This window comes from Notolepis coatsorum, assembly GCF_963971535.1.
Source record: "Notolepis coatsorum genome assembly, chromosome: 17".
Lineage (NCBI taxonomy): Eukaryota > Metazoa > Chordata > Actinopteri > Aulopiformes > Paralepididae > Notolepis > Notolepis coatsorum.
In genome coordinates this window covers 107,100,676-107,124,876 of record NC_140181.1, presented here as the reverse complement: position 1 = coordinate 107,124,876, position 24,201 = coordinate 107,100,676, and the positions used below count along the sequence as shown (strand labels likewise).

The 24,201-nt window shown below is 43.7% G+C and overlaps 1 protein-coding gene across 2 annotated transcripts in view; it reads right to left on the bottom strand.

Annotated features, from left to right (window-relative positions):
* Positions 1-24,201, bottom strand: part of raf1a (Raf-1 proto-oncogene, serine/threonine kinase a) — a 59,090-nt gene that overhangs the window by 5,797 nt on the left and 29,092 nt on the right. For both annotated transcript variants that reach the window (XR_014620702.1, XM_084334105.1), the window contains exons 11-15: positions 19,307-19,391; positions 17,941-18,117; positions 17,383-17,429; positions 16,935-17,053; positions 14,939-15,070 (exon numbers count right to left, since the gene is read on the bottom strand). Coding sequence is in view for 1 of the 2 variants with exons in the window: in XM_084334105.1 (XP_084190231.1) it covers positions 14,939-15,070; positions 16,935-17,053; positions 17,383-17,429; positions 17,941-18,117; positions 19,307-19,391 (560 nt within the window). In the remaining variant the exon portion in view is untranslated. The remainder of the gene's footprint in view (positions 1-14,938; positions 15,071-16,934; positions 17,054-17,382; positions 17,430-17,940; positions 18,118-19,306; positions 19,392-24,201) is intronic.

The following is a 24,201-nucleotide window of genomic DNA, read 5'->3' as shown; positions in this document are numbered from 1 at the left end:
TGATCTGAGGAGAGAGGAGCACAGAGACCATGAAGATGATCTGAGGAGAGAGGAGCACAGAGACCATGAAGATGATCTGAGGAGAGAGGAGCACAGAGACCATGAAGATGATCTGAGGAGAGAGGAGCACAGAGACCATGAAGATGATCTGAGGAGAGAGGAGCACAGAGACTATGAAGACCATGAAGATGATCTGAGGAGAGAAGAGCACAGAGACCATGAAGACCATGAAGATGATCTGAGGAGAGAGGAGCACAGAGACCATGAAGATGATCTGAGGAGAGAGGAACACAGAGACCATGAAGATGATCTGAGGAGAGGAGCACAGAGACCATGAAGATGATCTGAGGAGAGAAGAGCACAGAGACCATGAAGATGATCTGAGGAGAGAGGAGCACAGAGACCATGAAGATGATCTGAGGAGAGAGGAGCACAGAGACCATGAAGATGATCTGAGGAGAGAGGAGCACAGAGACCATGAAGATGATCTGAGGAGAGAGGAGCACAGAGACCATGAAGATGATCTGAGGAGAGAGGAGCACAGAGACCATGAAGATGATCTGAGGAGAGAGGAGCACAGAGACCATGAAGATGATCTGAGGAGAGAGGAGCACAGAGACCATGAAGATGATCTGAGGAGAGAGGAGCACAGAGACCATGAAGATGATCTGAGGAGAGAGGAGCACAGAGACTATGAAGACCATGAAGATGATCTGAGGAGAGAAGAGCACAGAGACCATGAAGACCATGAAGATGATCTGAGGAGAGAGGAGCACAGAGACCATGAAGATGATCTGAGGAGAGAGGAGCACAGAGACCATGAAGATGATCTGAGGAGAGAGGAGCACAGAGACCATGAAGATGATCTGAGGAGAGAAGAGCACAGAGACCATGAAGATGATCTGAGGAGAGAGGAGCACAGAGACCATGAAGATGATCTGAGGAGAGAGGAGCACAGAGACCATGAAGATGATCTGAGGAGAGAGGAGCACAGAGACCATGAAGATGATCTGAGGAGAGAGGAGCACAGAGACCATGAAGACCATGAAGATGATCTGAGGAGAGAGGAGCACAGAGACCATGAAGATGATCTGAGGAGAGAGGAGCACAGAGACCATGAAGACCATGAAGATGATCTGAGGAGAGAGGAGCACAGATACAATCATGGAACCAGCTTTTTGGAAAATCATGAAATCTTTATAAAAATAAAATGTAATTTAAAAAGAGCCTACCACCTGCTCAGATCAGGTCAGGATTTAGACCAGGACATAGTACAGTTACAGCGACAACACTTAAGTAATAAATAATATTGTTAACTATCTTGAACAGTCAGCACTGTGCTGCACTTTCTATTGATTTATCAAAAGACACTGTTGACCATCATATTTTAATAAATAAGCTATCTTCCATAGGTTTGGATGAGTTTACTGTTAACTGGTTTCATGATTATTTCTCAAGGTCAACTCTGCTGTTGTTGCTGATGGTATTAAATCAAATTCACTTGAAATTAGTAAAGGTGTCCCACAAGGGTCTATTCTTGGTCCACTTTTAATTTTGTGATGTATATTTTTATGCAGATGATACAAACTGTCTCCACTCTTAACTCAATCAGCGCCGGACCCGATGATAGTCGGGTTAACTCGCCAACTGTTCAGCGCCAGACCCTAGTATAGTCGGGTTTTCATCGTTATTTCTTTTATTCGATATGTCCATTCATTACGGGCACACGGACATCTGGGTTAACATGGGGAATCATCCTGAGAATGTCAAAGTGCAATACCGGCCGCATCCACCCAGGTGGCAGTATCTAGCAATTTTTTTTTTTTGTCAAGAGTCTCCGGTTGGATTATTATTGGTCGGGCAAGGGGGGGGGGGGGGGGGGGCGGTTATAACGGTCGGATTGAGAAGCATGAATTGCTCCCGGTGCATGATGTGTGGTGGATTATGTTGGCGACACGATCGACACCAATACTGGGACTCGCGATCAGATAATTGGAATATTCTTTTTGGGGTACATCCTAGTGAAGGTAAGGCCTATATGGTATCAATCCTGCTGTGATCCAATCATGACTTCACCTCGATCACAACATGTGTCTGTAACATTACTCCACAGCGTATGACGTTGGTGACGATCAAAGCATCAAAAAACTACCTCCCCCCGCACCCTTTCATGCATTCATGATGAAACATAATACCGATAATATAGATGTGATTTCAAAATAGTAGCGTGTACAGGCGAGAAACGGCAACGTGTTTAGTGATTTGCACATATTGCTGCATAGCGTCATATTCACCATGGTATAAAACGGGAATGTATGGATGAAAAAATTATTTCTTTAACACATATTGAATGATAGATAGCCTATGCCAAATGGGCCATAGTATTGTATCCATAGCTATAATATAGAATATAGTTATAGCCCTGCAAACACCGCCATATATTTTAGAGCGTCTGCCTTTTAACAACACATCACGCATATCGCTGTGGCGTCCATCGAGTTAAACTGGCCACTTTAGTCTGCGTTTTATTTTCAAGGTCTTGTGTGAGCAATACTCCCCAATATTGGTATTCATACTTCAAGGTTCTCAAATTGAAAATCGTATAAATATTTAGGAATTTGGTTAGATAATAGGCTCTATTTTTACACCAATGTGGAACACCCTTCTAAAAAGTAAAAATTGGATTCTTGTAACTAATAATTTTTTTTTGCCAGTCAGAAGACTATTGTACAATCAACAATTATGTCTGTATTATATTATGGTGACATTCTGTACATACATGCCCCCCCACCCCCCACCCCTAACCTTTCACTGTCACTCTACCAAAAGGTTAACCCTTTCACTGCGACACTACAGAAGGATAACCCTTTCACTGCCACACTACAGAAGGTCTGTAGTGTGATAGTAAAGGGTTAACCTTCTGTAGTGTGGCAGTGAAAGGGTTAAAACCTCTAGATGCTGTGCATCATAGCAATGTTTCATCATTGGAGATGCATGTCTCACTCACCATTCTATTTGATATGAAAAGGTGGGATGGCCTCTAACTAAGAGAAGAAGGGTGCTGCAATGCATTTTATTTATCTACAGGGCTCTGCTTATGAAACCTCCCCATTATATCTGCTCTTTAAATAAATACAGCAGGGCGCCTCAGTGGTGAACCACATAACACGGCCGACCCGGGTTCGATTCCCGAACCCATCGTTATTTGTTGAATGTCTTCCCCCCACTCTGCCTCCCATTTCACTTCTCTCTCTCTCTCTCTCTCTCTCTCTCTACTGGACTGCCCAGTAGAATAAAGCGATAAACGCTAAAAAATAAATCTTTAAATAAATACAGCACAGATCATCATGGTAGTAGGTCACAGGATTACTTGGCTTTAGATGCGCCAGGAAAAGCGGTTTTAAATAGTATGCCCCGTACAGACAGAAGTTAGAACATTTTGTTCCATTAGAAGATTTTAATGATTTTCAATGTCGCTTGTACTCATTTAATTTGCTATACTACACGTTTGTTGATGAAAAATATCTCGGTCTCATAGAAGAAGAAGAAGAGGAAATGTGATTTATATAGCACTTTACTAGGACTAGAAGTCGATTTACACTAAGGGGCGAAAGTAGAGAGACAAACGGACATGTACTGTAACTTACTGTTACTCTTTTTTACTCCGTTGTATATATGTATATTGACTGAACACTTTGTTTACGTACTTTTAACTTTCTATTTTATACCTTTTATCTATTTTTATCTAGCACACATTCCCAGGAGCTCATACAGAAAAAAAGCATTTCATGGAAAAGCATTCTGTATTTTACTGTGACAACTAATAAAGAAACTTGAAACTTGAAACACATGGGGGGTTAAGAGAAGGCAATGGAGAAGAGATGAGTCTCAAGGCAGGATTAGAAAACTGTGATGGACTCCGAGTCTCTAATGCAGCGTTTCCCAAACCCTGGGTCGCGGACCCGTTTTTATTGGGTCGCCAATTAAAAGAAAAAGAAAATAATGATAAATTTTTTTTTTTTTACATTTTTTGCTGTATATGTGTTGATTCAGTTTGGCACCACATACTTATGTAAATCTGGGTTTTCTACTCTAGCATACCTGAAAAACAAATACAGAAACAGACTAAATGCTCAGCATGACCTCAGAATAGCACTTTCAAAAACCAAGCCCAGAATAAATCTGCTGGTTGAAAACTTCAACCAGCCACATACCTCTCATTAGATTTCATTGTGCCATAGATTAAATATTATACCCCTTCTAGCATGATGTCAGGTCAGTAGAATTTTTTAATAAGTCAGTACAATTTTATCAGAATGTTGCTCAATGTTGGGGTTTAAGGTTGAGGGACGGAGGGGGGGGGGGGGGGTAAGAAATGGAGAGTTGAAAAAGGGGTGAGAAATAGAAAGGAGAGTAGAACATGTTTGTTCATTTAAAAGTGTTTCAAAATTGTATGTAAATATGTTATGAGGTGGTGAGAAACTTAACATTACACTCTGATTATTGCTGTGATGTACTTTTATAATTAAATAAATACATTTCATATACATTTGAAATTCATGGTTTGTCGTGTTCTTTATCAGTAGTTTATAAATGTATGTTATGGCAATTCATGATGTATTTTTGTAAGTTTGGGTCCCGGGGGAAACACCAAATTTCTCTTTTGGGTCTCGAGCTGAAAAAGTTTGGGAACCCCTGCTCTAATGTCTTGGGGGAGGGAGGTCCAGAGCCTGGGGGCTGCTCTGGAGAAGAGCTCTGAGAGGGGAGGGAGGTCCAGCGCTGGTGAAGCGCTTTGTAGTTGAAGACCAGTGTCAGGGCGTGTTCACACCTGAAAGTCCGCGGATAGTCCGGACTTTCTGGGTGACCAAATGTGAAAATGATACATTGTTTGGTTTTCAGTCTGCGTTCACACTACCCTTTTTGGTGCGGATCTATCTCATTTGTAAACAAAGGACATACAGTCGCAATGGCATCTATTGGACTATAGCACTCACAAACGTAAACAGTTGCCGGCAGCGTAATGAGAGAGATACTATTACGAGCATAAACTACAGTCAACCAGCACCTGCTAACAGGACTGACCCTTTAGCTCAGCTGGTTAGTGTATAAACTACAGTCAACCAGCACCTGCTAACGGGTCTGACCCTTTAGCTCAGCTGGTTAGTGTAAACTACAGTCAACCAGCACCTGCTAACGGGTCTGACCCTTTAGCTCAGCTGGTTAGTGTAAACTGCAGTCAACCAGCACCTGCTAACGGCTCTGACCCTTTAGCTCAGCTGGTTAGTGTAAACTACAGTCAACCAGCACCTGCTAACGGGTCTGACCCTTTAGCTCAGCTGGTTAGTGTATAAACTACAGTCAACCAGCACCTGCTAACAGGACTGACCCTTTAGCTCAGCTGGTTAGTGTAAACTACAGTCAACCAGCACCTGCTAACAGGACTGACCCTTTAGCTCAGCTGGTTAGTGTAAACTACAGTCAACCAGCACCTGCTAACAGGTTGGACCCTTTAGCTCAGCTGGTTAGTGTATAAACTACAGTCAACCAGCACCTGCTAACAGGACTGACCCTTTAGCTCAGCTGGTTAGTGTAAACTACAGTCAACCAGCACCTGCTAACAGGACTGACCCTTTAGCTCAGCTGGTTAGTGTAAACTACAGTCAACCAGCACCTGCTAACAGGACTGACCCTTTAGCTCAGCTGGTTAGTGTAAACTACAGTCAACCAGCACCTGCTAACAGGACTGACCCTTTAGCTCAGCTGGTTAGTGTAAACTACAGAGGAATCAGTCACAGTCAACCAGCACCTGCTAACAGGACTGACCCTTTAGCTCAGCTGGTTAGTGCAGCCACCTGTGGAGCCTATGGTCCCAGGTTAAAATCCACTGGATTACACCAGGATGTTGTAGTTGATCCTGTGGGAGACGAGAAGCCAGTGGAGGTCTTTTCAGACTGAGTGTTTTCGTGAGAGGGAGTGTTTTAGTGAGAGGGAGTGTTTTAGTGAGAAGGAGTGTTTTAGTGAGAGGGAGTGTTTTAGTGAGAGGGAGTGTTTTAGTGAGAGGGAGTGTTTTAGTGAGAAGGAGTGTTTTAGTGAGAGGGAGTGTTTTAGTGAGAGGGAGTGTTTTAGTGAGAAGGAGTGTTTTAGTGAGAGGGAGTGTTTTAGTGAGAGGGAGTGTTTTAGTGAGAGGGAGTGTTGGATCTAATATCGGTGGACTGTAAAATGTCTGCAAGTCTCTCTTCCCTTTACCGTTACCGTTCTCTGACAAACATTCAAGATGAGCTCTGCAACTATCAGTCTCAGCAAATCACCACAGGACATTAAAATAAAACTGGCTTTCAGACGCTAAGGACAGCATGCAAATGGCTGCATTTATGGTAAATGGCTGCATTTATGTAGCAGCTTTACAAGTGCTTTACAATTTGTTCCTCACATTTTTACCCATTCACTCGCACATTCACACACCGATGGTGGAGGCGACCATGCAAGGTGCCAACCTGCTCATCGGGAGCAGTTAGGGGTTACGTGTCTTGCTCAAGGACACTTCAACACGCTGCCCGGGAGGAGCGGGAATCGAACCGGGAACCTCCCGAGCCACTCGTCGCCCCCAAGTCTGTAGTGCGTTGTTCCCTTCTCATCACACCAGGGTTCCCACAGACATTGCAAAACGAAAATCAAGGACTTTCAAGTACTTTTCCCATTATTATTTAAATTTTTAGAAGGGCAAAAAAAACGTATTTCTTGATTGAACAATTTGATCATGGATGTCAGGGCTGTACAGTGTGACGAGGTTGTCGCAAATTGCCCCTTAATTTGGCCCGTGCGAGTAGTAAATAATATTTGGGGGCAACCTTGCGAGTAGTGATTTCAACCCTTCATTCGCATTTCACTCCTAAATTAATCCATACAAATTGGATAAAAAAAAATAGTAAAACATTAGTCTACAACCAGGGCTGTACAGTGCGACATAATGTCGCGGTGCTATGAAAAAATCTGTCGGCGATGAATGAATTTACTGCGTAGCCCCCGTGCGTGTACTGTGAAGTGAATCTGGGCCACGCTATTCTACTTGGTAGTTGTAGTCTATCGTGCGATTAAATACCATGTCCCCGTCTGCGTAGAGTCCATACATCCAACACCAAATCCCATAATTCCTAGCGAACAATCGTAGAAACTGAATGTGGGCTATTGCATCGCCAAAGAAGAACTTCCTTTCAATAAAGTTTAAGCCGCTAATTTAGCTCTGCAAGAAGAACAGAGCGGATATCAGTCCATCTTATGACAACCACGTCCGATGTGGAGAGATGATAAGAGACCATAGCCGATTAAATTAAGTCGGATCTGGCAGTGATGATTGACGGGGACACGGACACTTCTAACAAATGTCAGCCATGCATTAGATGAGTCGCCCACTATTATCCACGCCAGTTTGCTAGCAACCCGGCTAATCTCTCCTACCCTCCTACAGCCACTAATACACCTGTCACAGTACAGGGAGGCTTATGGAATTGTCAATCAGCAGTCAAGAAAGCTGACTTCATTACTGCCTACGCCCATAGTCTAAATCTGCAGCTCCTGGCTCTAACTGAGACCTGGATAACCCCCAATAACTCGTCAACACCTGCAGCATTATCTACAAACTATAACTTCACTCACACACCTCGACCCTCCAGACGGGGTGGAGGCACTGGCCTCATGACATCTCCTTCATGGGCTACAAACCTAACGCAACTCCCAGAACTGTCACTCTCCTCCCTCGAATATCATGCAGTATCTGTCTCTAATCCTTTCAATCTCACCATTGTTACACTCTATCGCCCTCCAGGTCCCCTCGATCACTTCACAGATGAGCTGGACATGCTTCTAAGCTCCTTACCGGAAGATGGTACCCCTCTCCTTCTATTGGGCGACTTCAACCTGCCTGACTCATCTCAGTCGGTCCCAGTGGTCTCCCTCCTACAACAATTTGACCTGACTCCCACTGCCATGCCTCCCACCCACAAAGCAGGCAACTCCTTGGATCTCATATTTTCCCGTAACTCCAGCATCATTAACACCACGGTAACTCCCCTACATGTATCTGACCATTCCTTCATATCCTTCTCACTAACTCTCATGCTTAACCGAAAAGTCTTCACCCCAACTCAAACCGTCTCACTCAGACGCAACCTGCCCTCCCTATCCCCCTCCACCCTCTCCTCTGACATAATATCCGCTCTACCTTTGAGTGACACCTTCTCTGCTCTCCCCACAGAGATGGCAACCTCCACCCTCCTCTCAGCCCTTGCAACCTCCTTCGACAAGCTCTGTCCCCTCGTTGAGAAACCTGCCCGCCGTTCCCCACCCAGTCCATGGCTGACGGATGCAGTGAGAGAACAAAGACAGGTCCTGAGAGCGGCTGAGAGGAAGTATAGAAAGTCACGCCTCACTGCTGACATCGACACATATCACAACCTCTTGTTAACATTCTCCAAAACCATTACTAATGCCAAAGCTTCTTTCTTTCACCATAGGATCGAGGCCTCTGCCAAGAATCTTCGCAAACTGCATGCTACCATGTCCTCCCTCCTCACTCCCCCCCCACCTCCTCCTCCCTCATCTTTTTCTGCCGAAGACTTTGCGATCTTCTTTGAGGAAAAAGTGGAGAACATCCGCAGCTCCTTCTCCCAACCCCCACCCATTCCAAACGCTGAATCGAGAACCTCATCCTTCACTCTGTCATCTTTCTATCCCATTACAGAAGCCGAGACCCTGACACTGGTAACGTCGAACCGTCCGACTACATGCCAGCTGGACCAGCTACCCTCCCCACTCCTCCAGACCATAGCACCGGACATCCTCCCATTCCTAACTGCAACCATCAACTCCTCACTCAACTCGGGGGTGGTCCCCACCTCCCTAAAACAAGCCAGAGTCACGCCCCTCATAAAAAAACCAACCCTGAACCCCACCGTCATAGCCAACTATCGCCCTGTCTCTCTTCTCTCCTTCCTTTCTAAAACACTTGAACGTGCTGTATCCAACCAACTTACTGCTTATCTCTTACAGAATGACCTCCTAGACCCCAATCAGTCTGGCTTCCGGACTGGCCACTCCACAGAAACGGCCCTCATTGCGGTCACAGAGGCACTTCACTTAGCAAAAGCGAAAGGCCTCTCCTCTGTCCTGATTCTCCTAGATCTATCTGCAGCCTTCGACACAGTCAACCATCAGATCCTCCTCGCGGCCCTCGCAGGAATGGGAGTGGCTGGATCTGCGCTGACATGGCTGACATCATACCTCAATGACCGCTCCTACCAAGTGTCATGGAGAGGGACTCTGTCGGCCACCCGCCCCCTCCGGACGGGTGTCCCCCAGGGCTCGGTCCTAGGACCCCTTCTCTTCTCCCTCTACACTAAATCACTGGGTAACATTATCACATCTCATGGCTTCTCATATCATTGTTATGCCGATGATACTCAACTCTTCCTCTCCTTCCCTCCCTCAGATATCCACGTCTCTGAGCGGATCTCGGCCTGTCTGTCCGACATCTCCGCCTGGATGACGACCAACCACCTCAAACTGAACCTAAGCAAAACAGAATTGCTCCACCTGCCGGCCAAATCCTCCCCCCTGACCGACCTCTCCATCACAGTCGAGAATGCAGCTGTGACCGCGTCGCCGACCGCCAAGAACCTTGGTGTTGTCCTCGACGACCAGTTGAACTTCTCTGCTCACATCGCAGCGACAACCAGAACCTGCAGATTCCTCCTGAGCAACGTCAGAAGGATACGCCCCTTCCTGACAAAAGAAGCCACCCAACTCCTCATCCAATCAACAGTCATCTCCCGCCTCGACTACTGCAACGCACTGCTAGCTGGCCTCCCGGCCACTGCCACCAAGCCTCTTCAACTCATTCAAAATGCAGCGGCCCGCCTGATCTCAAACCTACCGAAGTCAGCCCATGTCACCCCACTTCTTAGGGACCTGCACTGGCTCCCCATTGCTGCACGTATCCGCTTCAAGGCCCTCGACCTAGCATACCGTGCGGCAAAGGGAACCGCTCCCGCCTACCTCCGGTCAATGGTCTCTAACTACACACCCTCAAGACCCCTACGCTCTGCGTCTTCTGGCCGCCTCAGATCTACTCCTATCCAAGCTCCCGGAGGGTCATCAAAGAGAAGCCGCCTATTCTCAGTCCTTGCCCCACACTGGTGGAATGAACTACCCATCCCAGTTAGGACAGCCGAATCCCGTCCAATCTTTCGCCGTCGACTAAAGACTCACTTATTCAACCATTATCTGAAATGATAAAAAAAAAAAAAAAAAAAAAAAGAAATCTAACCCCGACTAACCTTAATGTCATGCACTTGTCCTAATAAACTAACCTACACTGTAACACGCAACACTTTGATGAACATTGTTACTCAGCTGATAGAGTTATACCCTTCTTGCTGTCTTGTCGCACAGAACTTGTAAGTCGCTTTGGATAAAAGCGTCAGCTAAATGACTAAATGTAAATGTAAATGTATTAGGACGTTTTTCAATACTTAAATACTGTCTACTTAAATTTCCCTCCAGGGATCAATAAAGTATCAACCTATCTATCTATCTATCTATCTAATAATGAGACAATATGCAAATAAGATACTAATAATTGTCACGGTTCCCCGTATGAAAGTGGCTTGCAACTTACTGCTGGTAAAATCACTGTTTATTTCTCGTTTTGCATAGTATTACATTCCTCTTCTATAAACAATCAAAGTCCTACCGTAAGAGCCTCATACGGGTCAATTAAACCTTTTTGATTAGAGTCTTTCCTTCGAGCTAAGTTGAACTGAACATTTCACTGTCAAAAGCGCAAACGTAAACAAGGTTGCGTCGCAACACGGTTTTCAAAATAAAGGTCACATATACAAATACCGTAGTAGGCCTCTCAATTCTTATAAAAAAAAGTCCTGGATATACATAAACATTAATTGGCATAGATCTCCAACACATTGATCACTTTAGGCACACCCTGAAACCAGTAACATCACAAATATGAAGCGGGTAATTACCCATAAAAATAATAAACCTTTCATGGGGTTATTCACAATAATAATAATTAATTTGATTTATAAAGCACTTTTCATTGTGAAACAAAGGTATGCAGAGTTTCTTGTCCTCCTGATTAATGCAATGGTGTGTGTGTGTTGTGGTGATCTCATTCAAGGAGCACTACAAGCGCGCGCACACACACACAGTTTGTTGTTTTTGTTCTATTAGTGATTTACACACTCTCAGTTGGTTCATTATAAAATATACAAACCTGAAAACAAAAGCACTTGAATGTTAAATAAAAGGACCACAGTAATGAGGCAGGAGGAACATATTTTTTTGCACTATAATGGTAAAATTGTTATTTAAAAATCTGCCCCTAAAAAATATTCTGTGCCCCTAAATTTCTCATTTAGGGGCAACTGTGCCCCTAGTGAAAAAGCTTAGCGTACAGCCCTGGATGTACAAAACGTTCAATGCGAATGGTTGATTTTAATTTCACCTTGTTAAAAAAATTTGCCGTTTAAGAAATTCCAGGCCTCGAACTTAAAAAAATCAAGCACTTCAAGGACCTTGTGCGAACCCTGGTCAGAGCCTGGACGTCAGACGGAGCAGCATCTAAAGACAGGCTTGATGGACGATCGTCATGACAACGATGACTTTGCATAATACGGTGGACTGGGATGTTGGTCAGAGGGTCCAGGGGCTTTATATATAAACGCACGGCCAGTAGTATGAGGTGAATGGCATCTCAAGCACCGGAGCGACTGTAAAGGACACGAGTGCACGACGATGAGGCAATAAAAGTGTGATGGTCCCGTGCGCCTGCTGCTGCCAGCTCAGCTGATGATGATGATGATGATGATGATGATGAAGTCAGGAGGAGGACGGGGGCAGAGCGAGCCATCATGGCAGCAGCTGTAGGTAGTCATTGTACTAATAGTGGATGGAAATAGTATAGAGAGGGAACATAATGCAATATGTTGTTGGTCATAAATTGACCATGGGACTGCCATTATTAAGTCTGCATGTTTACATTGCTACTACTTTCATCATCTTTTATACCTATTCGTATGTCTGCAATTTATGCATTGTTTTTTTATTCCGTCAATCTGTGTGCCGATTTTATGCCTATGTTGTTCATTTTATACTATATAGATAAGTTATTAATATTTATTATTGTTATATTGTAGAAATGTGCGCATTGAAAATGTCGGTAAAGTCTCGACGACATTGAAAATGAGCGTGACCTAAATAAAGGTTGATGACATGATATTGGTCAGATCTGTACACACACACACACACACACACACACACACACACACACACACACACACACACACACAGGGTTGTGTTACTGGGTCTAATATTAGGCCAGTGGCTCTAGGGAACCTTGCTGTAAGAGGGCAGCCAGTTCCACAACCCCTTCCAGACAGTGACCCAGAGCCTCTCCACCAGCCTCAACACACACACACAGTAGAGCCTCTACACACACACACACAGTAGAGCCTCTACACACACACACACACACACAGTAGAGCCTCTACACACACACACAGTAGAGCCTCTACACACACACACACACACACACAGGAAAACACAGCCACGTGTCTGAAAGTGGGTCACCCTTCCTGTTTGACTTGATCACATCACACAATGGGGTCAAAAGGTCACAGGCCTGTCTTTTATGACAAAATCTGATTTGTATCCAATGGTATAATTTTAGAAAGTACCGGAAAAGATGCGAGAGATAGCGGGGCATGACATATACAGCAAATATGATCCGTTTTCTAGGCAACAATTTAATATCACCAGTACACGATATTGACCAGGGATGTACTGAGACCACCGATTTGCTGCAGATACAAAATGGTACAATCCTAAACTTTAAAAACAGGCCAAATAAGGACAATTCGCTTCGATTTGGGACATGTTGCACATTGATCCGATATGGACACCCTGTTTTAGCCTAGTATCTGCTCGGTGTTCCACTACTGTCGGTGCATCCTTACTAGTATCCACTCGCCAACCTGGAAACATGGCGTCTTTGTTTTAACCCTTTCACTACCACACTACAGAAGGTTAACCTTTCACTACCACACTACAGATGGTTAACCTTTCACTACCACACTACAGAAGGTTAACCTTTCACTACCACACTACAGAAGGTTAACCTTTCACTACCACACTACAGAAGGTTAACCTTTCACTACCACACTACAGAAGGTTAACCCTTTCACTACCACACTACAGGAGGTTAACCCTTTCACTACCACACTACAGAAGGTTAAACTTTCACTACCACACTACAGAAGGTTAACCTTTCACTACAGATAGTTAACCTTTCACTACCACACTACAGAAGGTTAACCTTTCACTACCACACTACAGAAGGTTAACCTTTCACTACCACACTACAGAAAGTTAACCCTTTCACTACCACACTACAGAAGGTTAACCTTTCACTACTACACTACAGAAGGTTAACCTTTCACTAACACACTACAGAAGGTTAGCCTTTCACTACCACACTACAGATGGTTAACCTTTCACTACCAGTACACACTACAGAAGGTTAACCCTTTCACTACCACACTACAGAAGGTTAACCTTTCACTACTACACTACAGAAGGTTAACCTTTCACTACCACACTACAGAAGGTTAGCCCTTTCACTACCACACTACAGACGATTAACCCTTTCACTACCACACTACAGAAGGTTAACCTTTCACTACCACACTACAGACGATTAACCCTTTCACTACCACACTACAGAAGGTTAGCCCTTTCACTACCACACTACAGACGATTAACCCTTTCACTAACACACTACAGAAGGTTAACCTTTCACTACCACACTACAGAAGGTTAACCCTTTCACTACCACACTACAGAAGGTTAACCTTTCACAACCACACTACAGAAGGTTAACCTTTCACTACCACACTACAGAATGTTAAACTACAGACGATTAACCCTTTCACTAACACACTATAGAAGGTTAACCTTTCACTACCACACTACAGAAGGTTAACCCTTTCACTACCACACTACAGAAGGTTAACCTTTCACAACCACACTACAGAAGGTTAACCTTTCACTACCACACTACAGAAGGTTAACCCTTTCACTACCACACTACAGACGATTAACCTTTCACTACCACACTACAGACGATTAACCTTTCACTACCACACTACAGAAGGTTAACCCTTTCACAACCACACTACAGAAGGTTAACCTTTCACAACCACACTACAGAAGGTTAACCTTTCACTACCACACTACAGAAGGTTAACCTTTCACTACCACACTACAGAAGGTTAACCTTTTTGTAGTGTGGTAGAACCCTTTTGTAGTGTGGTAGTGAAAGGGTTAACCTTTTGTAGTGTGGTAGTGAAAGGGTTAAAGTTGGGCTGAAACAGCATGTTAAGAGCATCTAGTTTCCATATCATGGCGGACTTCTGAGTAACGTCGGGAGGAATTTGATTTGATCGTTGAAAACATTTGGGGTCAACACTCCGCGGTGAAAAGGTTATATGATTGGTTGAAAGTGGTTTGTGGAAGCCTACATAAAGTAATATGATTGGTTGAAAGTGGTTTGTGGAAGCCTACATAAAGTAATATGATTGGTTGAAAGTGGTTTGTGGAAGCCTACATAAAGTAATATGATTGGTTGAAAGTGGTTTGTGGAAGCCTACATAAAGTAATATGATTGGTTGAAAGTGGTTTGTGGAAGCCTACATAAAGTAATATGATTGGTTGAAAGTAGTTTGTGGAAGCCTACATAAAGTAATATGATTGGTTGAAAGTAGTTTGTGGAAGCCAAAGTAATATGATTGGCAACACGTCATATTGTGTTTTGCAGGAAGAAAGTGCATTTTTCATTTCAGCTCGACTTGTAAAGTTGAAAACTGACCTGATCTCTGGTAGCTATTTGGGAGTATGGAAGTTCTCCCGTCATCAGCTCGTAGAGAACGATGCCGTAGGAATACACGTCCGACTGGAAGCTGTATGGATTGTTGTCCTGCATGCGGATAACCTCAGGTGCCTGGAGACGAAAGATAACAAAAAAGACATTCAATTTAGATTCTATTCAGTTCCTGAATGTGGTATTTTGTCACCAGCAGGTTGGGATCAACCCACTCTCAATTCAAAAGAAAAAAAAACAGAAATTGCCATTTTCTTTGCCGATGGTAGAACACGCATTCTCATTTACTCGTCAATAGGTTGTATAGCAGAACCTTTTCATGTCAAAGGTTTTTCAATATTTAAAAAAAGACAATCCACCTCTTCAGTGAATTGAATGGGAAAGTAATTCATCCCAGCTCTGCTCTTCCCACCAGAATAGTCTCCTCTGCCACAGCAACCCCTACAAGACTGTCAATAGTCTAGGGCTGTTGAAATCTTTGCTCAATCCTTTTTCTTCTCAGGCCTATGACGGGGTGGGTTGGGGGGGGTTATTATAATTTTTTTATTTGAAATGAGGCAAGGGGCAAGCCAATGCGTGTAGTTGGCAAATAATTTAAATTATGTTTTATGTGCATTGTATGCCTGTACCTGTGCCTTTCTTCCAAAAATGAAAAAAATATATATGGAAAAAAAAATAGTCTAGGGCTGTCCCCGACTAAGGATTTGGATAGTCGACTATGATTGGCCGAAATGTACAGATAGTCGAATATTAGTCGACTATGAAATTATTATAATTTCTCTTTTTTTTTAAAGTATAATTTCTTCTTTTTTTAAATTTTTTATTCCATTTGGACTGTGGGGGTGCTTAATGTCTGAAGGAGTCGACGGAAGGCTTCTTGTCCTCTGCAAAAGCATGCAATTGGTCCACTGATGGATACATCTTGATATTTGTCTAGTCTAGTGTGTTCATTAGATGGGTGAAATCCTCTTTCAGTGCCTCTGTGCCTGTTTTCTTAGGCAGTTAGCCTCTGGTATGCGTGCCATGCAATTTTTTTTATTCAACTAAGAGGTTGGCAGTCGACTACGGCTCCTTTCGACCGATTAGTTGACTATTCGACTAATAGCGGTCAGCCCTACAATAGTCTACTGTTAACCCGAATAGTCTACTGTTCTTAACACTTTCGGGGCCATTCATGTATACGTTTTTGTATCGTTTTCCCTTTTTTTCGGGACTCTGAAGGTGCAGTACCGGCCAGATCCTGCTAGTAGGCAGTATCGAGTGCGCAGTAAACCCTGTTCCAGACCGGGTGCTACCTTTAAACCGCTCCGGGCGCACTTTTCTAGTAATGGGAAACCTAGGGCTTCACTCGATCGCATTGAATAGTTTTCGGGACCCCCCATCCATATGTTGTGGTGGGTTATGTCGTGGACCAGATGGGCATAGGATGGACCAGATGGTGATCAAATAATTGGAATATCCTTTTTGGAATACCACCGACCACAGGTAAGGACAATCTGACGTCAATTTCAGCTTGATCGTGCATTGTTTTCATACCCATCCCCCTTATGTTGTGGTAATAACGAATGCCGTTATTGGCAATCAATTAATCAGAAACGACCCCCCCCGTTGCGCCCTATAGCCAGCCTCCCAGGAATTAGCCCGAATCATTCTGAAATTATACTCATTCACCACGGGATAACGCGTGAACATATTCATGAAAAAAAAAATTCTTTTTTGAACGGAAGATAGTTACTGTCAAATGACCATGGTATTGTATCCATAGCTATAATATAAAATATAGATTTAGCTCTACAAACACCGTGACGCACAGTGAAACTATGTAATGAAAACCTGGCCATGCTATAGCTAGATGGGGAAATCGAATGGCCCCGAATGTGTTAAGACCGAATATTGGAAAATTTTGCCGTACTGTACCCATTCTGCAATCTGTTAATAAAGTTTTCAATCAATCAATAAAAACCAGAGTTGTTGCGTAACTTACCATCCACAGTATGGATCCAGACGGCTGCTCGACCTGGTGGGAGCCGCTCCACCTGGCCTTCACCGTGGCCAGACCGAAGTCGCCGATCTTCACCGTCAAGCCTTCGTGGAGGAAGATATCTACACCGTCGTCAAGGAAACCAAACGCGAGCTCAGATTCTAAAGGAGGAGAAGTGATGTCACTACAGCCAGGCTTCCCACACACAACACCAGACCGGGCCCACCACAAATAGATTGTCCAATATAAACTTGTAAGTTATAACTTATAAACAGTGTGTTGCATATAGACTCCTGTGCCGTGTTTATCGTCTCCAACCCCCGGGTCTGTCGCCACCGCAAATAACCTGAGAACCTGTGTGGAAAAAGACTGAGCTACAAATATCCTCCCAGCCAACCGCTCTGCAGATTTCACACAGTTACACTCAAACGAGTTAAGAGGAAAAGGATACTGTTGGATTTCATGTCGCGGTGAATGATGTTCTTCGCGTGCAAATAGCTGAAAGAGAGACACAAAGGACCTTGTGACGACATCTCAGCTCCTAATTAAACCATATCCATACAACGTCGAGGAGACTCCGGGCGCACTTTAACCCGTTCTCTTTTCAGGGTTCCCACATACATTGCAAAATGAAATTCAAGGATTTTCAATTACTTTCCTACGCACTATTTTTCATTTTAAAAAAGGGCATTTAAAAAGGATACAATTCACTTTTAAAATCAAGTTTTTATAGAAGAAAATAATCTGACCCAATATTTATGGCTTTAAAACCAATTTCCGACAATTAGTTACACTTGATTCAGAACAATTTCTCATCGTGGATGAACAAAACGTTCAATGCGAATGGTTGATTTGAATTTCAAGGACTTTTTAAGCACCTCGTTAAAAAGATTTACAGTTTTAAAGTAATTCCAGGCCTAAAGAAATCAAGCACTTTAAACACTTCCAAGGACCTTGTGTGACCCCCGTCTTCAGGACTAAAAGCAGAGATGGGGCGCTCACTACTCACTCCATGCCCTGGGCCGTCTGCCTGGCGATGTCTATGAGCTCGATCATCCGGTAGTTGGTCTCCTCCACGTGGAGGTGCTTGTAGAGGCTGCTCCCCTCGCACCACTGGGTCACGATGGCCAGGTTGTCCTTCGTCATGTAGCCCATGAACAACAAGATGTTGACGTGTCGGGTCTTCCTACAGGAGGCCCGGGAGGGAGGGAGGAGGAGGAAACCAAACCAAACCCAAGACGAGGGAGATTGATAGAAGACAGAAAACTGGGGGAGCTCCAGTAGCTCACCACGTACCGCGAGCGCTATTTCAGCGCCGTGGACAACCGTGCTCGTCACGGATCTGGGGCTTAGCGAGTTCGAATCCCGACTGCAGCCGTGCCTTTCCCAGAGTGTCTTCCCCCCCATCTGAACCCTTTCAGCCTGTTTCTGTCGGTCATCCTTGACCAGTATAAATGTGATAAACACATAAAAGAGCCAGGGGAATGGCCAAAGTTTAAAAAAAAAAAAAAGACAGAAAACTGTATTGCCATTTCAACACATGGTTGATTGGGATTTTTGTCTCTGTGCCAAACATACAGTATAAAAACGTACAATATAAAAACATACAAGAATACATGCAATGCAATCCCTGAAGTAGAAGTATTTCACAAACAATAAAAAAAAAAAAAAATGCTACAGTGCCTAAAAGAGCTCAGTGCTCCAATTTAAAGTGCATATTGCCTTAAAGTGCCAGTCGGCTGGCGCTAGCCCTTATGGTACAAAGTGCCTGTGCATTAGGACTTGAGTTCAGGTGACGGACAACCTCGGGATATGTGCTATTCTTAAAACAAGATGTCCTACGCCTGAGACTTTGGAGTCTTCTACCAGAGGGAAGGGGGTTAAAGAGGTAGTAAGCAGATTGACGAACACGGACGGGTGTTTTCTCATCACTAGGAGCTTCACGTGGTGGTTTCTTACCTCAGGACGGTTGTTTTCTCATCACTAGGAGCTTCACGTGGTGGTTTCTTACCTCAGGACGGGTGTTTTCTCATCACTAGGAGCTTCACGTGGTGGTTTCTTACCTCAGGACAGGTGTTTTCTCATCACTAGGAGCTTCACGTGGTGGTTTCTTACCTCAGGACGGTTGTTTTCTCATCACTAGGAGCTTCACGTGGTGGTTTCTTACCTCAGGACAGGTGTTTTCTCATCACTAGGAGCTTCACGTGGTGGTTTCTTACCTCAGGACAGGTGTTTTCTCATCACTAGGAGCTTCACGTGGTGGTTTCTTACCTCAGGACAGGTGTTTTCTCATCACTAGGAGCTTCACGTGGTGGTTTCTTACCTCAGGACAGGTGTTTTCTCATCACTAGGAGCTTCACGTGGTGGTTTCTTACCTCAGGACGGCCACCTCATTCCTGAAGGCCTGGAACTGCTCCGGCGTGGGGTCCGTCACCTTCAGGATCTTCACCGCCACGTCGCCTGCAGCGGTGCGACAACAAAGCACGGTTAAAAGAAACGCACACATAATAGGTCCACAAGATCTACCCAGAGAGGGGACTGTACTGTGCCGTTTAGGTCCAGCTCCTTCAGTCAGTCCTGTTTTGCAGTCAGAGCCACTCAGTTCTGGAACATCCTACCAACTGAAATAAGACACTGTGCTACCTACCACACCTTTACAAAACAACTCAATACCTGGTTATTAACCAATCAAACGTGTAATAACTTTTAATAAGTTCATTGTGCATTTTATTTATTCATTTCATTATTGCTTTTACCATTATCTTGGATTGTGTTGTAAATACTGAGGGCTAGATCCACAAAGAATGGTTTGCACGGTGCTAGTTGCACCCTTACTTACAATTCATTATGAATTGAAAATGGGGGACCCTGATGTAAATAAGACAAAAGTCTCTCTGGTCTGCATCCCCTTAACAATTGTGTGTATTGAGCCGTACTGTATTGTACCCATTCTGCAATCTGTTAATACAATTTTCAATCAATCAATCACCGCACTGTTTAAATCTATTCTACAATTGTATTGCACTGCGCTATTTTACTCAGTCTATTTTATCTTACTCTTTTTATTATTGTCTATTTAAAACTGAATCAAACCATAAACAAGTTGGCCTGTTGGGATGTTAGATCCTAATGTGAAAAACTTAGATTTTATATGTCTGCACTTTGTGCTAATTTTATGAGCTTTTTGTTGCGAAGCACTTTGAGCTGCAGTTTCTGTATGAAAGGTGCTATACAAATAAAGTGTATTATTATTAGAGATGTTCCGATACCATTTTTTCCTTTCCGATCCGATTCCGATACCTAAGCTTTGGGTATCGGCCGATACCGATATTTATCCGATACCAGTGCATACATAAAAAAAAAAAAAACGATATTATATAAATTTTTTATAAATATAATTTTTTTTTTTTTTTAACAAATACTGTTTTATATATACTGTTTTTTAGTCATAACTAGAAAGTAATGGTATTTATTCAACAACAGGTGATTGTATAGATTTGTATTAGTATCATTAATCAATGAGTATGGGGCTTCAGCACTGCAGATATACCCTACTCCAATGATCCACACGGACATTATACGTTGCTGCACTCGCTACCCACTGGCTCTGCAGATATACCCTACTCAGTCTGTCTACAAGGCTCCGTTCAGTAGCAGTCGGATCTGTTGTGATTTTTGCACAATAAATATTCAACATTCTCTTTTGAGACTCCGCCTCAGACTCTTATCATTTGGCACTAAAAGCTAAACATTGTCCCCGATATGGCTGTCCGCAACATGTCATTAATTGTGTACGCGACGTGCAATTGTGCAATGACAACGTTACCGTTAGCTAGCATGAGCTACCGGTATATGGGAAGACCATAGAAGACTGTAACGTTACTGGTGACATTGTGATTTAACTTGGAATACTCCTTTGCCAACTTGCTGTACTTTGCTTGCAGGTCTGCAGCCATTATTGCTGGATTATATGAATAGCCCCAACTTTAGCCAAGGTAATGTTAAAGCTAGCTTTCGGTTAGCTGTTCAATGCTAATAGTAATAACACCAGCCACCAAGCGAACCCATGAGCTCTCCGTCAACACCGCTCTGTCGGGACGATGACATTTAAGAAAGTATCTGCTGTTAAAATGACAAATGGCATTGACACTTTAATCGATTAAGCACACGTTTGTTTTATAATGCTTACTCAACAGACCAGTGTTGTTGATAAATTACGTCATATGGTATCGGAGCGCAGCATTAGAGGGTACTCGCCGATACCGATACCAGCATTTTAGCCAGTATCGGCGGCTTTTCCGATACTCGTATCGGTATCGGAACAACTCTAATTATTATTGTGGTTTAATGAACCCTCCCCCCTCTCTTCAAATTTGAGGGTCATGTTTACTGGGTGCTGTTCCATTGTGTCGTGGGCTTGACATGTCTTTGAGGGTCATGTTAAACACACCAGGTTAACAACACCAGGTTAAAAACACCAGGTTAACAACACCAGGTTAACAACACCAGGTTAACAACACCAGGTTAAAAACACCAGGTTAACAACACCAGGTTCCTGGTCAAACACCAGGTTAACAACACCGGGTTAAAAACACCAGGTTAACAACACCAGGTTCCTGGTCAAACACCAGGTTAAAAACACCAGGTTAACAACACCAGGTTAACAACACCAGGTTAAAAACACCAGGTTAACAACACCAGGTTAACAACACCAGGTTAAACACACCAGGTTAACAACACCAGGTTAACAACACCAGGTTAACAACACCAGGTTAAACACACCAGGTTAACAACACCAGGTTAACAACACCAGGTTAACAACACCAGGTTAACAACACCAGGTTAGAACACACCAGGTTAGAACACACCAGGTTAAAACACACCAGGTTAACAACACCAGGTTAACAACACCAGGTTAACAACACCAGGTTAAACACACCAGGTTAACAACACCAGGTTAACAACACCAGGTTAACAACACTAGGTTAACAACACTAGGTTAACACTAGGTTAACAACACTAGGTTAACAACACCAGGTTAACAACACCAGGTTAACAACACCAGGTTAACAACAACAAGTTAAAACACACCAGGTTAACAACACCAGGTTAAAAACACCAGGTTAAAAACACCAGGTAACACCAGGTTAAACACACCAGGTTAACAACACCAGGTTAACAACACCAGGTTAAAAACACCAGGTTAACAACACCAGGTTAAACAACACCAGGTTAACAACACCAGGTTAAACAACACCAGGTTAACAACACCAGGTTAACAACACCAGGTTAACAACACCAGGTTAAACACACCAGGTTAACAACACCAGGTTAACAACACCAGGTTAACAACACCAGGTTAACAACACCAGGTTAAACACACCAGGTTAAAAACACCAAGTTAACAACACCAGGTTAACAACACCAGGTTAACAACACCAGGTTAAACACACCAGGTTAAACACACCAGGTTAAACACACCAGGTTAACAACACCAGGTTAACAACACCAGGTTGAAAACACCAGGTTAACAACACCAGGTTAACAACACCAGGTTAAACACACCAGGTTAACAACACCAGGTTAACAACACCAGGTTAACAACACCAGGTTAAACACACCAGGTTAAAACACCAGGTTAACACCACCAGGTTAAACACACCAGGTTAACAACACCAGGTTAACAACACCAGGTTAACAACACCAGGATAACAACACCAGGTTAAACACACCAGGTTAAAACACCAGGTTAACAACACCAGGTTAACAACACCAGGTTAACAACACCAGGTTCCTGGGCCCCGTTCCCCGTACCTGGCTAACTGAGTTAGCCGGATAATTTTCAGCATAGCTTGACTTAAGCCAGACCTTTCCATTCCCCGACGCTCGATTGTCTAAATCACTATGACAACAGATCAAAAAGTTTGAACCTGGTCGAGGGCAGGGTTAAGTTCAGTTAGCTGGATGAACTATGGCCACACCCCCGCAAAAAAAATCCCAGCTCCCTTCCTGAAATATTTCTCAGTCTAGATCCCATTATGCCATTCTGAATTATGTTTTTGTGCTTCGTTTGAAATGTAAAATAATAGGTCTGCAGTAACGCTGATAATAAATCATATTCAGCCTATGAATTTACTTTGTCCTATATAATGCACGTCATATTTATACGGATACGGCGCTCGCGAGTCGCGACAGTTATTTTAATAACGGACTAAATGGATCATTGCAAATGTGAATCCCGCTGGGATATTTTTAATTAATGAAACCTATCGGGTGTTTGGCTCTGATTAGTTTAATATTCTTCGCTGTGTATTTGCTTAACGGAGCACCCGGATGCGTTTCATTCAAGCTGAAGCGTCTATGCGCGGATTGTGGATATGAATTATGAGCAGTGCATGTGAGCGGATCGGAGCGTGAGCGGCGCGGGGCGCGGAGCGGCCGGTTTTGACGTGAGCGAGGAGTGGGTTTTAAAATGAGTCGGCGCGACGTCCGGAGCGAGAGTTCTTCTCCGCTCCAATCCACTCCAGGCCGCTCACAGTGGTTTAACACTGTTGATGTAATATATACATGCAGTACAATGCCAAAGCAACAGATGGCGATGTACAAACATGAAGGCCATTTTCAACCAATGAGAAGGGTGAACCGGTGATATCCTGTTTAGGCTTTGTCACTGTAGAGACGCCCACACTCACTCCAGTTAGAAAACGTATCGACGCCATTGTTGTTGACGTTAGCTTACATGCTAACGTTAATGGCAGCGACCATAGCATTGTGGCTCGGCTAGCCTATCATCGCTTAATAGAGCGAGTGAATGGATAAACAACGTTATTTAACATTGCAGAATGGCTACAATTACAATGCGGCTCAATACAAACAATTGTTAAGGGGCCCAGGGGGTGTAGACTGTTGTAGTTTGAGCTAATTTACACCATGATCCAAAAAAAATAAAAAAAAAATGCCGAGCGATCTGGCGCGGGGAGCGCTCGATTCAAGGTGAGCGGGGAGCGAGCGGAGAGCGACTTGGGGGCGGGGTCAACATGAGCGATTAGCGGAGCGGACCAAGCTTTAAAGAGCGAAGAGCGGATTTCTCGGCCGCGCCGATCCGCTCACGTGGCCTGATTATGAGGAATCTGAATCTGTGGAGTATTTAATTGTATCACTGTGACAGTGTCACACGTTATTGTGATATTGTAACTGGGATTAAAATATATGAGGAGATGCGCTGTTTGATGGATTTGATGACGTGACGTGACTTGATAAATTGAATGAG